Source organism: Sinocyclocheilus rhinocerous, unplaced genomic scaffold (genome assembly GCF_001515625.1).
Source record: "Sinocyclocheilus rhinocerous isolate Xijiao unplaced genomic scaffold, SAMN03320098_v1.1 scaffold466, whole genome shotgun sequence".
Classification (NCBI taxonomy): Eukaryota; Metazoa; Chordata; class Actinopteri; order Cypriniformes; family Cyprinidae; genus Sinocyclocheilus; species Sinocyclocheilus rhinocerous.
Window position 1 is genome coordinate 955,053 of NW_015631145.1, and position 16,500 is coordinate 971,552.

The 16,500-nt window shown below is 36.8% G+C and overlaps 3 protein-coding genes across 3 annotated transcripts in view; 1 reads left to right on the forward strand and 2 right to left on the reverse strand.

The window, feature by feature from the left end:
• Positions 1 to 1,109: 1,109 nt before the first annotated feature.
• On the reverse strand, positions 1,110 to 2,057 carry lpar5b (lysophosphatidic acid receptor 5b). The gene has a single exon (XM_016554391.1). The coding sequence runs from the start codon at positions 2,055 to 2,057 to the stop codon at positions 1,134 to 1,136; it is 924 nt and encodes a 307-aa protein (XP_016409877.1). The 3' UTR covers positions 1,110 to 1,133.
• A 3,061-nt stretch (positions 2,058 to 5,118) lies between these two features.
• gpr55a (G protein-coupled receptor 55a) lies at positions 5,119 to 10,363 on the reverse strand. Its single transcript, XM_016554393.1, has 3 exons — positions 10,127 to 10,363; positions 8,091 to 8,276; positions 5,119 to 6,356 (listed from the first exon to the last, which is right to left on the reverse strand). The coding sequence occupies exons 2-3, from the start codon at positions 8,107 to 8,109 to the stop codon at positions 5,356 to 5,358; spliced, it is 1,020 nt and encodes a 339-aa protein (XP_016409879.1). The 5' UTR covers positions 8,110 to 8,276; positions 10,127 to 10,363; the 3' UTR covers positions 5,119 to 5,355.
• Positions 10,364 to 12,032: 1,669 nt separating this feature from the next.
• Positions 12,033 to 16,500, forward strand: part of ngef (neuronal guanine nucleotide exchange factor) — a 24,373-nt gene continuing 19,905 nt past the window's right edge. The window contains exon 1 of the mRNA XM_016554381.1: positions 12,033 to 12,525. Within this exon, the coding sequence (XP_016409867.1) occupies positions 12,318 to 12,525 (208 nt within the window). The 5' untranslated portion in view covers positions 12,033 to 12,317. The remainder of the gene's footprint in view (positions 12,526 to 16,500) is intronic.

A 16,500-nucleotide genomic window follows, 5' to 3' on the forward strand; every position in this document is an offset into this window, starting at 1 on the left:
GAAACATGATTATTTAAACAAAATACTTTCAAATGTGGAGTGTCACGCAGGGAATTCCGGGAATATCAGTTTAAATTTTTTTACTGTACATTATACGTTGATTTGTTCTATTTTTACTTCTTACAAAATTGTACAATTAACAGCATTTTACTGTAAAATTACATTAAATGTCTGGACACACAGTGCAAATTTTTAGATTTAAATGGGACATTTAAATAAAATATAATTTTTAGTGGATGAATGAAATAAGTTGTCAAGTTCACACAGGTGTTCTGGAAGATGAACCACAGTTTATCACAATAACATGTTCCACTAACATTTGATAATCATAAAGTGTTCAGATACGTTTTGAACACTAACTATATTGTGTGCAAAGTGTCCAAATACTTTGCATATTGCCCAATTTCCTTCTATCTTGGCCAGTGTATCGAGGGACCTGTTGATGGTGCAAAAAAAAAAAAAAAATTATTGCCTCCACCCGAGAAACTTTTGCGATGGAAATAATATAACGTCGGAGGAAAAACTATAGTGGTGAATACAGTATAATTGGACATTTTCCCCAATCATCTCAATGGCAAAAAGTGCCCAGTTTACCTGAATTCACTTTAATTTAATAATTTTGCGAGCAAACGCTAATTTTCTCAAGCGAACGCAATCTTTTTTTGATTTGTTCTATTTTTACTTCTTAACATTTTTTACAATTAACAGCATTTTACTGTAAAATTACATTAAATGTCCAACAGATGTAACATAAACCCACATGTACATAACAAACATGACAGCTATTAAGAAACATGATTATTTAAACAAAATACTTTCAAATGTGGAGTGTCACGGTCGGAGGAAAAACTATAGTGGTGAATACAGTATAATTGGACATTTTCCCCAATCATCTCAATGGCAAAAAGTGCCCAATTTACCTGAATTAACTTTAATTGAATAATTTTGCGAACAAACGCTAATTTTCTCAAGCAAACGCAATACTTTTTTTTTTTTTTGTGCGAGAGAAGTTTTGCCATGCCAGCGAACGAAAAACACTGTAATATAGTTTTCCTTCCATCTCACATTTGTATCCATCGCCATGTCCCATTGGGGGCTCCTTAGTATTGTTTATCCTAACTGTTCTCAGCTTGTCAAGACCTTTCCATCGACCTGCTGAGGGAATGAGTGCCTACATCCGTTTGTCTTTTACCCTTGTCCTGCCAGAACGAGTCCAGAGAGAAGTAGTAGATGAGCGGATCCAGACAGCAGTTGATACTCGCCAGGCAGACGAGCGCTCGTAAAACCTGGCTGTTGTTCTTATTGTACCGCAAGAGTTGTAAAGTAAACGGCAGGAAAAATATTATAAACACCAACATGTTGACTGCAAAAATCAGTATCACGTTCATTTTGTTGTTCACCTTGGCCGCGCCAGCGCTGGGACGCTTCCTCAGTACGATTATGACCACGACCGTGGAGACGATATTGACCAGCAGGAGTATTAATAAAAATATCGCCTGTGAGAGCGGGATGACTGATGAGTCTTCGGGGTGCGTTTGAGCCTCAAAGCACGGTATGCTGGAACACTGTTTCAGGGAGCTGTAGAGTTTTATAATCTCTGGGATGCAAAGGATGGAGATGAGGATCCACACGACCGCGCAGCACTTAAAGGCGCACGCGGAGGTTCTCAGAGAGCGGGAGCGCAGAGGGAAGACCAGGGCGATCATCCGGTCCACGCTGATTAAAGTGATGAAGATACCGCTCGTCCTGATGTTGACGCGAAACATAATGATGGCAGCGGTGCATGTGGCCGCTCCAAACGGCCACCGGAGCGTTGCGTAAAAGTAGACGCGCAGCGGCAGGGAGAGCGCGAGGAGCAGGTCGGACACGGCGAGGTTCACCATGAGCACGGCGCACGGTGACCGGCACCCGTGACTGCGCAGCAGGATCCACAGGGAGAACGTGTTGAGCGGTAGACCCACGGCCAGAACCAGTCCATACACCACGGCCGACGCCACGAACCGGTTCGAAGGTCCGAGATCAGGGGATATGCACGAGTCAGTCAAGTTCGCAGACATGTTCATGTTTCAGAGGAGAACGGCTTACGAAATCAGAACGCTTAGGTCGAAGTTGGCCGATTGACCTCTGGGTGGATTTTACAGTGGTTTTGAGGGAACCCGGCGAGCAATGAAACGCCTAAAGGGAAATGATGTAGATTAAGGTGAGGGGGTTTCTCCGCCTCTTCAGCGGAGCTTGTCCTATTCCTCACGGTAGGTTGATTTTTAATGTCAAATTTTATTGACTACAAAAACGTCCACTTTCAGTGTCCAGAAAAAAATTGTACGGTTCTCTGACCTCATTTTGACCTTTTGGGACATGTTGTCACACTATGGTGTAAGATATGACACACTCAGAACCTGCCATTAAACAGGTAGGCTATTATATGCTTGAAGAAAAAATGTAACAGTAAAAGAATAATGCACGAGCGATATAAGGTGACATTTTGGACAACAAATATTTCAAATAAAACTATAAATATAGTGGTTAATAAATTGTAGATTTATATCAACTTTACAAATGCAGTATTTGTTGTAAATTATTCTTAAATAATGATTCTCATAACTGTAGTACATGTAGTTTTTAATTTTTTATAGTTTTTAATAATTTGTATTACTGTAAAAATGGTTTTTTGTTTTTTATTAAAATCCATTCATTTTTAATTGCATTTAAGGCAGTACAACAAGTTTTATTTATTTTTATTAATGTATTTTTAAATTTTTTTATTAATGAATGTATGTATGTGTAAAAATTGACCTGGATAAAGTGGTGTATGTTTGATATTTACAACTTGATATTTAAGTAGAATAAACTTTCAACCTTTAAGAGAATGCATGGCAGTGTGGTTATATTGTATTCATACAAAACTACTGGAGAAACCATTTTGGGCTGAGAGTGCGCTTGTGACGTTTATCTGCTTGAACATGTTACCACAACTAAAATGTATTCTCATGGTTTATATTTTACAGGTTGATTTCATGTAGCAGCACTGGCAATCATCTTGAGAAAGCTGAAATGAATATGCCTCAAATGGTGCACACATATTTTAATACAGTCTTATTTATTGCAATAAATAACATGAATATCACACAGACAAAGGAAGATGGAGACAACAGTACATCAGAAGTACCTGCAACTGCTTCATGAGGAACCACAAAAACTGTAGCTGAAGCTAAAATACTCTTCATTTATAACAGCTAATTAGAGTCAAGCTAAACTTTTATCAAATTACACAGCTACGTTAATGCAGCATTATCTTTTTAATTATAAAACACATGGAAATATATCTATAAGCAGAGCAGCATTTATCTGTTGCAAAAACGAAATACTTTCAGTCAGGGTTATGACGTTAAAATTGATTTGACATTAAAAAGTTGAAATAGAGCATTTCGTCACACTTCCCTGCTATAAAACAAGACACTCCCTGTCAACTGCATTTAAAGGCACACTATGTAAGATTTTTTTATTAAAATATCCAAAAACCACTAGAACAGTGTTATATATTTTGCTGACTTGTGTACTTACATTATCCCAAATGTTTCGAAGAATGTTTAAATCCAGAGAAATAAGCAATTTTAACTAGTGACACGGACCGTGTCCATAGTGTCATTGTGTCGCCTGCCAATGACGTCATAACCCCTCGATTTCCGGTTTTGTTTTGTAGAAAACATGGAAACACCAAAGACGCTTTAATATGTTGTGAGTTTTATTAGACCGGTGACGACCGCACAGAGTAGCATTATAACAGAACTTTCAAATGTATCTACTATGATAAAACAGCGCTGCTTTTTTTCCCCACATACGCACGACCGGAAGGAGCAGAAGCGGATTGCATCGGCTGTGGGGATGAAGACCACAACTCCCATGATTCCACACTCAGTCACAGCCATCAAACTACACCTTTGTTTCTTTGGAATACGCATATTGTGCCTTTAACCTTTACTCTCTCATAACACATTTCACACACAGATGCATCTGCTTCAGAACAGGAACCTGACATCAACTTAAACTTTCTTCTGTGGTTAAAGTTAAACATGAACACTTTCACTGAACTCACTTTATGTGACCTATAAACCTCCTGTTGACTGACATGCTTTACCACAATAAAATGTGAAATTGGAAGTGCGTCCTCTGCTGGTGAGATGAGGAATACGGGCGTTGGAACCAAACAAATCATGAAAACATTGTCATTCCTAACACCAAAAACGGGCTTCAAAATATTGTCTTTGATTAAATCAGGTAAAAAAGAATGAATTATTTTGCACAAATAAAATGTAATCTACAATTATGACTCTATTAGGATTTTTTTTTTCATTCTGACATTATTTTCATAATTAAGCTCATTTTACCACTCAATTACCACTACTGTAATGCATCTGTCTTTTATTAATTATTCTTAAATGATGATTCTCATCACGGTAATAACATTTTTATTCATCTGTATTACTGTAGAAATTAAACTAAAATCAATTATTTTTTAAATAAATTAAAGGCAGTAAAACATCAATATAAATAACTTGATTATTTTTCTCTTCTCTTATTTTGTTGTAGAATAATTATTAATTATATTATTTCTAGTAATTTTAATGTTACAGTAATGAGAATGAGACATTATTTTGCATTACAGTAATGAGGACATTTATATTTTTTTTTAATTTGTTTTACTGCCTTTATTAAAAACGAATTGTTTTTAATTTACAAACAGTATTTTTACAGTAATGCTGGTGAATAAAAATGACATGTATGACAGTGATGAAAATCATAATTCAAGAACAATTAAGAAGGTAAAAAATAATTAAGGTGGTAAAATTAACTTAAATGTCTTTAAATAATGTCACGATGCAAAAAAGTAAGGTTTCCAAAATATACTTTCATTCTTTCTTTTGATTTTTTTTTGGAGAAAAATCTGACCTGGACACCCCCCTAAGTAAACATAAAATTTACTTCAAAATGCCTAAATTTTCATATCATGGTTCACATAAACTTTAAACCATTAACTGTTACATGATTACATGTAAAAAAAAAAAAAGTACCACTATATTTTGCTACAAGAAATTTCCAGCACATTTAAAATTGTCGTGGTTTCACATTTATAAAAAGCAGTTATAAAGTTCCAGTGTATAAGAGTTTCTCCGATTTTGCTTGGGACCCAAAAATTCACATACGGCATGTAAACACACATCCTGTCTCTATATACTTCCCATCCACATGCATACTCGTATACATGAGCATGTCTTACTGTCTTCTGTCTTCCTTTGCTGTGTTCCTGTAGGATTAATCATCCTAGCATTCGGTCTCCGTGAGTTTTGGTGTAGATCTTTATGTAAAACCAGTGTCCACACATATTTCCATAGTCTTGGTGGCTTTGGATGTACCATTATGCATTTCTCCAAACGTTAGACTCTTTGATCTTCGAATTCGTGTCTCTCTGATGCGTATAGCCATTCTCCTCTCTCGCTTTGCGGATTCCAGGTTCTCTTTAAGGATGAAGTAGTAACATGCGCCATCTGCCAAGATGTTCACGTTGCTAATACATATGCTTATGTGAACAAAGTAGCGTAGATGATTGATGGTGTTTTGGTTCCACTTGCCTGTCTTGGCATGGAAGTATATGGGCGCCGCTATGTGGTAAGGAATGAAGCATGTGAGGAAGACCACCAGGTTACTGAGAACGATCTTCATGCTCTTGTTGTTGCGCAGTTTGGAATCTCCAGGGTAGCGCTCCCTCAGATTGTGCAGGATTTGCACCACGCGCACGGAACAGAACACCATCACCACGGCGCTGCTGCAAAACACTGTCTCCATAGACGCCAGAATCCAACTTTTCGTCCAAGTTGAGTTGGAGAAGTCCTGGAAGCAGTAAAATGTTTTGTTCATTTGTTCATCATCGTGAAGTCTGTAGATGGGGAAGCTGCATCCAAAGACCACCATCCACAAGGTTAGGCACACGAGCACTGCCTTGCGTGGAGATCGCAGACGGCGTGCAGCGAATGGAAACTGTAGAGCGATGTATCGGTCGACCGCGATACACACGCTCAGCATGATGCTGCCGTAGATGTTGACATAGAGCAGGCTCTCCAGCAGGGAGCAGAAAGTCTGGCCTAGAGTCCAGCGCTTCCTGTAGGCATGTATTTTAAAGGGCAAGGACAGCATCAGCAGGCTGTCGTTGATGATCAGGTTGCTGAGGTAAACCGTGGATTCGCTCCAGCGTCGAACGCGGAAGAGCAGCTGCCACAGAGCGGCCAGGATCAGAGGGAAACCGAAAACCAGAATGGGTACATATACACAGCTCTGGACCCAACACACCCAATCACAGCTGTCTGTCCGGGAAAGAGAAAGAAAGAGGTGACTTTGAAGAAATAGTTGATAAAAGTACTGTATGCAATTTTTTGACTGTACTAAAGCATAAAAATACCATAATATGTTTGCAGATATTTAGGAAACATTCTAAGTTCACATGGGTGTTTCTCCGAAAAACAATGTTACAGCCAGTTATTCTACATTGAAATGTGTGTTCCGTGTCGGAATGTCTGTAATTGTTTTGGTCTGTGTGATTCCGCCCACTGCCAAAAGTATTTCAACACCTGGGGTTGCCAGTTAGTCTAGCATTTTAAATGGTGGGGGGGAGGGTGGCCACAAAATGAGCATGATGAGAAAAAAAACATTGTAGAATCTATGGTACACTATCAAGAAGTGCAAACCTGCAAATATTTGTGTCTTACAAAAACGCATCGATTCGCTACAGGAGGCCTTTGTTCACCCCCCCGGAGCCGTGTGAGGCACTTTTTATTATGGATGGATGCGCTTTATTTCACTTCTTTTGGACTGATGCACTGCAACAGAATATTTACATGCATTTTCATGATTACCTGTGTAATATATTTGAATACACAGATAACAATAACAACCAAATATAAAGGCACAGAGGAACAATATCATTGTAATAACTTTAAAAATTATTTTGTTTTCCAGCTGATGACTAATAAAAACATTGATAGCCAATCAGAATCCGCCCAACTTTAAAAAGCTTGAGCATTTAAAGCGGCAGATGACATAAGCAGCCTGTGCTTATAATAAACAGAACTTTATAGTTTCTATTCTTATTGTGAAAAGGTCTTTAATTTCTGAATACCAACCCTTGTAGAGATGAGACTTTTATCCTATGTGTCATCTAAAACAAACAGTATTATGAAAATACATGCAAATAACAGTTGACTGGAACTGACCACATCCGTGTATCATTATTAAAATTACTTTAGTACTGAGAAACATGGTCAGGTTGTATGTGAATGAATTCACGTGTTGTAAATCAGTCTGTAGGCCTATAGCGCACAGAGCCCCTAAATTTAGTGATCAACTATGCATATTATAAACTTAACATTTAACGTACAACATTTTTTTCTATTAAATGATTTTGTCTTTGTTACTCATAGTAAAAAAGTATGGTAGCACAGCATTTTTGAATGATTGTCTTCATGAGTTTGCCTGCATCTTGATATGGTAATTAATACTGAGACACTAATTTTGGCAAAGAGCACTAATGACTTGTTTAAGACTTGAAGCTAAAAGTTGAGGACTTGCAGCTGGACTTGGGACTTGTCTGTCTTGACTCGGGACTTGACTCGAGAATTGAATGCAAAGACTCGAGACTTACTTGTGACTTGCAAAACAATGACTTGGTCCCACCTCTGGTAATAACCACACTAAAATTGTAACATTTTAATTGCTGCCTAATTTGTTTTATAAATGTATCACTTTGAATGTGTGTAGTTATGAAGAAATTCAACTTGAAAATCAAGAATTAAGTAAAAATAACAGTACTTATGACAATCTATGACACTATTTCAATTAATATTTTCTGAACTGAATTAAACTGAACTGAAAACATCTGTAGTCCACATATTTACAACGATGCATCTAGATATTAACTTTAATAAATAAAACATAAGGCCTATGTCCGAAAGTCTTGGGTTTTGAATTTATCACGATCGTAGCTGTAGATATCGCTTCATTTTGGCGAAAACTGTGGTAAAACAGACACGCGGATTACTCACATGGTGTGCTGGAGTTCATTCCCACGGCCGGTGAATGATTATTCTCCGCTGTCGCCTGCCGTTATCCACACTTTAAGGCAAGTTGTAGGTCCTCACAGGAGATGAGTAGTGAAAATGTCGCTGAAGCATCGCGTGCCGTCTGTGCTGACCGAGTGGGTTCTGTTTCCGCTGCAGACGAGCTGAACTCTGCAATCAGACAGAAACTGGTGAGGGTTTTCTGTCAAAAGAGAAACTATCACGCGCTCACGAGTCCGCCTCTGCAGCGCGCGCGGTGCGCTTAATCAAACGAGAAGCCAAATAATTACACTTTACACACACAAACTGCAGACGCATTTTGTGACTGATTATGAGGCATCTTGTCACACTATATGGTTTAGGAGCCTTCTTAATAGACAAGCTTTTTAGCAAAAATTAAACAGTAAAAATTATGAAACTCATAACAGTTAAAAATATCAACCTTTGAGCAACAAATATGATAAATAAACTTCTTTAGTGTGGGTTTTATTGTGCTGACTTGTTTAGCCGTCATACAGGTATGGTGGCGCACAGAAAACATGGATAAACAATGACAACTCTATGTAAATTGGCCGCAACAACAATCGCTATCAGTGTAAAATGTATATATGTGTGTTTGTTTTTTATTGCATAACAAGAACAGTAACATAACACATATATAGAGGATCACAGTGTCTTACTACAAATAACACCGCCCCCCCCCCCTATAGTTAAACCATGGTAACTGTAATAAAACTGTGGTTATACAAATAGTAATCAATACGCCCAAAAAAAACATGGTTAATTTTCATAAGGGTTTGAACAAATATTCTTCCAGTAATGTTAATTTGTTCAGAGTTAACTGGTCTTTACTGATGTTCGCAAAATGGTACTGTTTAGTTGGACATTTTCTAAATGTTACTACTTAATTCAAAAGTCCAGAGAACATACAAAATAACATTCCCATAATGTTTGCATGCTTCCTTAACGTTTGTATATATATATATTTTAAAAAAAAACTTTTTAAAACATTTTTTAAAAACTGGACGTTTTAAATGTTCATAAAACATCCAGAAATAACGTTTTATAGCTTAATGAAACATTAGCACAACTTTCTGAGAACATATTTTTTGTTAGATGGGTTAAAGACAGAGAGTGTGTGAAATGGCATTGGCTTTAAAAGCCAAATAACCATTTTGACTTCCTTTTTATCAGTAACATTCATATTTTTCTCACAGACGGCAGCAACACATGTACTGTACAATAGTGGCCTAGGGCCCTCCTGCAAAGGAAAGAACCAAACCTCAACACTAGATGACGACAAACCTCAAGTTCCTCTGTTAATGACTCATTAAACCACCAAAATGCTAAAGAAAACAGCCTATGTTGGTTTTTAGCTGTTCTCCCAGCCTCGCTAAGCTGCTCTTCAGCTGGTTTTTCAGGAATACTTAAATTGAAATGCCATTGTTCCCTCTGATGCCACTTTGCTTACCAAAAGTATTTATGATAACAATAATTAAAATGATTATTTATTTGCATATTTTATGTTTAAAACAAAAATATTAGCAACTTTTTTTTTTAAGCTAGACATGAGCAACAGCCACAAACAATATTTGTTCACACATAGATAATAAATATTATAGAGGTAAAACTGTTATCACATGGACCTTGATCGCACTGCTGATGATCATTTAGACAAGGCTGGGCACTTTTTCATGTAGCCAATGGAATTGCGGCACACCTGTTCTTCACAGGTGAAGTTATAAGAGCGAGGTGCGCCCGTCACATTGACGCAGCGCTCTTTGCACTGTCATTACATAACCTCAGGAATCCAAGAATCCACATTCCATCCAAAAACTCAATACTGACAGAAGGGTTTGTTTATACACCCCCTACCGCTGAATACACCGACACACACACATTCACCTAGCTGTACACATGGGGATATACCAGATCTAGAATATAAGGCAAAATGCAAACACAAATCCAAATCTTATTGCTAAAAGAAAACTTTAAAAAAAAAATCTGATTTATTAACTTACGTTATCCAGCAATTCTGGCCCCAAAGAATGGTTAGATTAGACACACGCAGAGAGACATCCCATAATCCTTATTTCTCTCTCAGGTATGCATGCTCTTTCTCCTTGTAATGTAATACTGATCCTTGGCTTGACTAGGTAATGGTAAGAGGCGTTTCTCTCTTTTTTGTTGTAGAGATTGCCTGACTCAGGTTTGCCTCATTTACGTCTGTGCTTGATGCATGTTGTTCCATGTGCATGTGCCTGAAGTTTGTGCTTCGTTGGAAATTTTAGGATTACATTTCTGTAAATGTTTGTGGTTACATGCACATTCTGATCTGTGTGTATGTTCATGCTTTTGTGTGCTTGTCAGTGCGTGTTAATCAGCAGGAGCACAATGGGATTAGACAGAGAGTTTTTGGCCAAACAGGAGAGAGAGAACTTTTTAATCCTGAGTAGTCAGCTGACTGTAGAGAACAGGATGTTACAAAGAATGTGTTGTTATTTTTGACTGAAAGTAAAACTATTAAAAATCGCTTTAATTAATGAAATAAAGCATAAAATAAAATTTAAATATTAGATGAAAAAAGCTAGAATGAAAATGACAAATGTTGCCTTTAACTATATTTTTAACTAACAATAATATTCTAAATAATATAAAAAAATTAAATATTAAAAAAATTAAAAATTAAATATTATTAATAATATTAACCGATAACTGACTAAAACTGAAATAATAAAAACTGGGGTGGGGGGGAGACGAAAACTGAAAACATTAATACTAAAATAGTATATAAATGATACTAAAACAACACAGGTTAATTTAGACTAAAATATTTTGGGGTTCACAAAATATAATTTTTTATTCAGTATTTTTGTTTCAATATGTTTGTTTTTCCTGTGAAATCACCTTAGTGTTCTTAAATATAAATTTAGTTGTTAAAATTGTGTAAAAAAAAAATTCTTACCCTTTCCTTTTTCTTTTCTGACAAATTGTTTTTATTCTTGTTTTAAGCAAGATTGATTACACTCTAAAAAATGCTGGGTTAAATACAACCCAGTGCTGGGTAAAATAGGGACAAACCCAGCAATTGGGTTGTTTTGACCCAGCGGTTGACCCAGCGGTTGGGTTAAATGTTTAACCCAACCTTCTGGGTAGTAACCCAACCTCTGGGTCAAAACAACCCAATTGCTGGGTTTGTCCCTATTTTACCCAGCACTGGGTTGTATTTAACCCAGCATTTTTTTAGAGTGTAGATTTATGCATAATAATGAAAACTAAAATATATTAATTTTAACAAATTAAATATTCTTTAAAAAGTCTAAACCTACAAACTTGTGCTTGTATTGTTTTAAGAATGTTTATTATTTGTTATGTTTTTTGTTTTTTACTGAAAATGAAGACAAAAAGGTTTGATACAGTACATAAAAAACATGGAACAAGACTGATGCACACACAATGAAAAAAAAAATGGTGGATGTTTTCACCAAATTTCACAAACAGCAAGTAACACATTGAACTCTACCAGATTTTTTGAAGTAGAAAATATTGAAATAGCATTTTCTTGTAAAACATATAGACATAGTATTTTCATGTAAAACATGCTGAGAATCTCAGAAAGCTTTTTTGACAGTTCAGCCTTTGTACAGAGCTGCTTTCAAAGTGTGGGAGAAGTCATGTTTGATGAGACATGGGTGAGGTGTGAACGTCATATTAAGAAAGTGACAACTAAAAATACAAGATCTGCTGTTTTAGATGACTGACTCTACCTGTTTGATACACACGTGGGGCTAGAAGTTATGCGCTCAGGGGAGAACAGGGTAAGGCAAGTGAAACAGAGAAGGAAAAGAGGGCGGGAGAGACGGGGAGGCTGGGCCGGCGAGAATGAATGAGAGGGAGGGGGAGAACTTTGACACTAAGGGCCAGAGGACAGGTTTGCTAGACAGTAGAGGATTCAGAGAGAGAAAGACAGACTTTAGACTTCTGAACTTGTCGCTAACAACACGCCTGCCCCTCAGACAGAGGAAAAAGAAAGAGGCGAAAGAAGAATGAGAGAGTTGATTATCTAGAAAGGGTGCGTAACTTCTCTGTGACTGTGGTGGGATTGTGTGTTTGGGAGCCCGAACTTTCGGATTCAGTCTGGATGGGAATTCCTGCTGTGCTTGTCAGATGGGGATTATTCCATGAACGGCTGGATCTCGTTACTGATAGCTGATGGCGATGACAGCCCTGTTCCGAATGTGGGGACATAAACCTCAAGTGGTCCAGACCAAACCTCAGGCGCCAGTGGCCCATCTGCCCAGCGAGGATGACGATGATGACGATGAGACGTTACCCGGCAGAGCTCCTATACGCAGGAATTCACGGTTTTACCGTTCAATGAGAAAGAAAAAGTTGCCGTCGTCTTCAGAACAACAAGAAAGTGAGAATTCTATTATATATATATAATATAATATAATTATATATATAATTTTAAATCTAGAAAACCTCACATATAATGTTAAAAAATGAATAAAAATGACAAAAGCAAAAAAAACAACTGGGTCAAAACAACCCAATAGCTGGGTTTGTCCCTTTTTAACCCAGCGCTGGGTTATATTTAACCCAGCATTTTTTAGAGTGAACCTTTAGCATCCACTGACCTTTCCATTCCACAAAAGGTGGAGTGGAAAAAGGTTCTTTTGATTATTAAAATGTTCTTCACACTAAGTTATTTTAAATGGACAGTTCATCTTCAGTTGCTGGTCCCCACTGACTTGCAGTGTGTGTGTTTTTTCCCTTTATACTATGGAAGTCAATGGGGACCAGCAACTGAAGGTGATCTATCCCTTTAAGAACCATTCACAGAAAGGTTCTTTGGGGAACCAAAGATGGTTCTTCTAATCTATGGCATCAGAAAACCACCTTTATTTTTAAGAGTGAAGATGAAACCAACATCAAACATCAAAGCAGTTTTGTACATTGTTTGACTAATAACACACAAAGTATGATACTGAAATTGATATGTTTGCTGTATTACCGTTGCCTAGCAAATGTAGTGGGTCTAAACAAAGTGAACTATTGTTCCCTGTATGGTGTAAAACAGTTTACTATGGTTTGTATAGTAGCTCAACTGAATTAACCCTCTTCATTTACTTGTGTGACCTGTACTGTGCAACACTCTTTATTGGCATCTATAAAGGTTGCATGAAGAACACTCTAAAAAAATGCTTGAAGGTGATCTATCCCTTTAAGAACCATTCACAGAAAGGTTCTTTGGGGAACCAAAGATGGTTCTTCTAATCTATGGCATCAGAAAACCACCTTTATTTTTAAGAGTGAAGATGAAACCAACATCAAACATCAAAGCAGTTTTGTACAAGTATCAAAACTTAAGTACTGTTTCTTTAAGAAGTTGATGCATACTTTGACATTTGTTAAAGGGATTCTTTTGATTTTAATGCCTCTGATGAGTGACAGCAGTGATAGATCTGCCTGTCAAACAAGTCCTGGTCCTAGTCATAGCAAAAAAAAACATTTAGTGTATTTAAATGGCTTGTACACAATTATGACTTGTCAAACCAATACTAGTCGTATAAATTTTCTGAGAGAGAGAATGAAAGCGCATGATTTTGCCCTGCGGTAAATTGCAAAGCAGTCGAAACTCCAGAAACTGGTTTAATAGTTCACTGTTTGTTTTTAATTGTTCTGAGAATTACTTGTGCGTGTTTTTATGAGCACATGAGCATCTTTATAGATGTTTGCATTACTGAGACCAAATCGACCATTGTGAAGAATTTGAATGACAAAATGACCCAGTTTCCTTAGTTGTGGCTCTGTTGTTGAGTTTAAGCTCTGTAGATGTCAGGATCAAAGATGACACTGTGATGCTCCTCCTGAATGCATTAGAAAGATGACAAATATAATAATAATGGATGACAAATATGTCAGTGTATTAGGTATTGCTACAATCAAAGACCTTTGCTTTTGTGTGATGGTACATCTCCACATCAATAGGTGTCAGTATAAAGTCCAAGAGGACAAAGCTATCTGTTAGCATTTCTGTTTAACTCAATGGTGGTTGCTCTTCTAGCACACAAAGGCCTAAAAGTACACAACCTTGGAAGTGACTGTCTTTGCTTCTTGGGTGTTCAGTTTTTGAACCCGTTACCTGAGCCGTACATTACTCTATTAGACAGCAAACAGAGAAAACCACAAGCCAATTTCACCTCTTCTAAGAGATCTAAGCTGTGCCACTGACAACATCTCTGTGATTTATGTTTCAAAAAATGTTATTTCATCAGAATATGTGTCTGCTTTTGAATGGCTGTGAATTGAGGCTTTTGCCCACATGTTGTATTTATGGAATCTACCAGCAAAACAACACAGCAAGGTATTTTAGTAGTTTGGTCTCCAACATCCTTGGTGTACAGACCTCCATATACTAGTTTCTTCATCACCCGCTAACACATTAAACCAAACGCTGTGTGAAGTCCTTGGCATGAGATAGGCAATTGCTGCATACTTACAGTATATCAGCATCTGTTGCATTTTATGTGCCACGGTTAATGATTGTATGATGCATAGTGCCTCACCTGTTTTTCCACAGAAAGCTGTTTTAAGTGGCTGGTCAAAAGAATTCTGTATTTGCACATTTGCTTAAAGCCATTATCAAACACATCTACTTTCTTTTGTCAAAGAAGATTAAACTTGATTTTTAATTAGGTATGAATTGTTGTTCATTTTGTGATAAAAAGGACACAACTTTTAGTGTTCTGCTCATAGGAAGACACTAAAATCATTTAGAGATGAAAAGTTTTGAAAGCTCCTCATAACACATTAACATTAATGAAAGTAATAATATGCAGTTTGTTCAGTTAATCAGATTCAGTAACCCCTCTCAGAGTGTTCATTTAAAGGGATAGTTCACCCAAAAAAATGAAAATTCTGTCATTAATTACTCACCCTCATGTCGTTCCAAACCCATAAGACCTTTGTTCATCCTTTCTTTTTATTTTCGTTTTCTTTGCGCACAAAAAGTATTCTCGTAGCTTCATAAAATTACGGTTGAACCACTGATGTCAAATGGACTATTTTAACGATGTCCTTACTAGCTTTCTGGGCCTTGAATGTGGTAGTTCCCTTGCTGTCTATGCAGGGTCAGCTATCAGATTTCATCAAAAATATCTTCATTTGTGTTCCGAAGATGAACAAAGGTCTTAAGGGTTTGGAACAACATGGGTGAGTAATGACAGAATTTTTTTGTTGTTGTTGTTTGTGAATCGGACCCTGATTGTGCAATGTTTTTGATTAACCAAAAAGATCCGGCTCATAAGAGTCACTCGTGGTTGTGCAATGTGTTTTGGATGCACTAAGATAACCAGTTCATAAGAGTTCATACTCACAAATCTGACTACATTAGCTGTGGGTGTTTTTGATGAAGCAAAAAGAACTGACTGTTGTGTTTTTCTTCATGAAATGGAAATTTATACTATTTAGGGAAGATAGTATGCAAAATGTGATGTGGGATTGCGTGCAGCCTGCGAATACAACTCAATAAAAAAAAAAAAACTTTTATTATTATTTTGCGATACACGGCCGTTTTACCCCAACACGTTCAATTAAGCATTAAAAAAATGGATAGTTATTGTTCATTTTTACATGACGCTGTAGATTCATCATTGCACTGATTATGTGCTCATCATTGCAAAACTGCAAAATTCTCGCGCTCTCTGCTCTGGTGGTGTTTGATTTTTGCAGTCGTCTGTGACTGTTGCGTGTGTGTGTTTGTGAGTGTATAAGACTGTGTGAATATGTGCTGTTCTGGAATTTGTCTTTTTTTTAATTCACTGACTGTTTGGTGTGAATATGAATAGTCAGAGGGTGCGTGTGAGAATGTGTCTTTCGTTGTCAAAGGATTTACTCCACTGCTAATGTTAAAAGTAAATGTGTTTGTTTTGTAATGCCTCATAAGTTAGTGTAAGTGCAATGTACACAGTCTGTATGGTAATCCCCCAATCTTACTGTACAAAGTCTATGCAGTGTTGTCACCCTTACATACGTGAACCAGGAAACAAGTCTCTCTGAAAAAAAGTTAATATTTTAAAGACCTACATTGTTGTTATTTATTGATATGGAAAGTCCACAACAATAAAACAAGTTGGACTTTATATGCTACGTAAAAAAAAAAATATATATATATATACACACACACACACACACGATGCAGTGTTGTCACATTGTTGTTATTTATTGATATGGAAAGTCCACAACAATAAAACAAGTTGGACTTTATATGCTACGTAAAAAAAAAAATATATATATATATACACACACACACACACACACACACTTTATATGCTACGTAAAAAAAAATATATATATATATATACACACACACACACACACACACACACAT

Excerpts from the sequence above, each read along its gene's own strand:
- lpar5b (XM_016554391.1), bottom strand. The coding sequence starts at position 2,057 with ATGTCTGCGAACTTGACTGACTCGTGCATATCCCCTGATCTCGGACCT.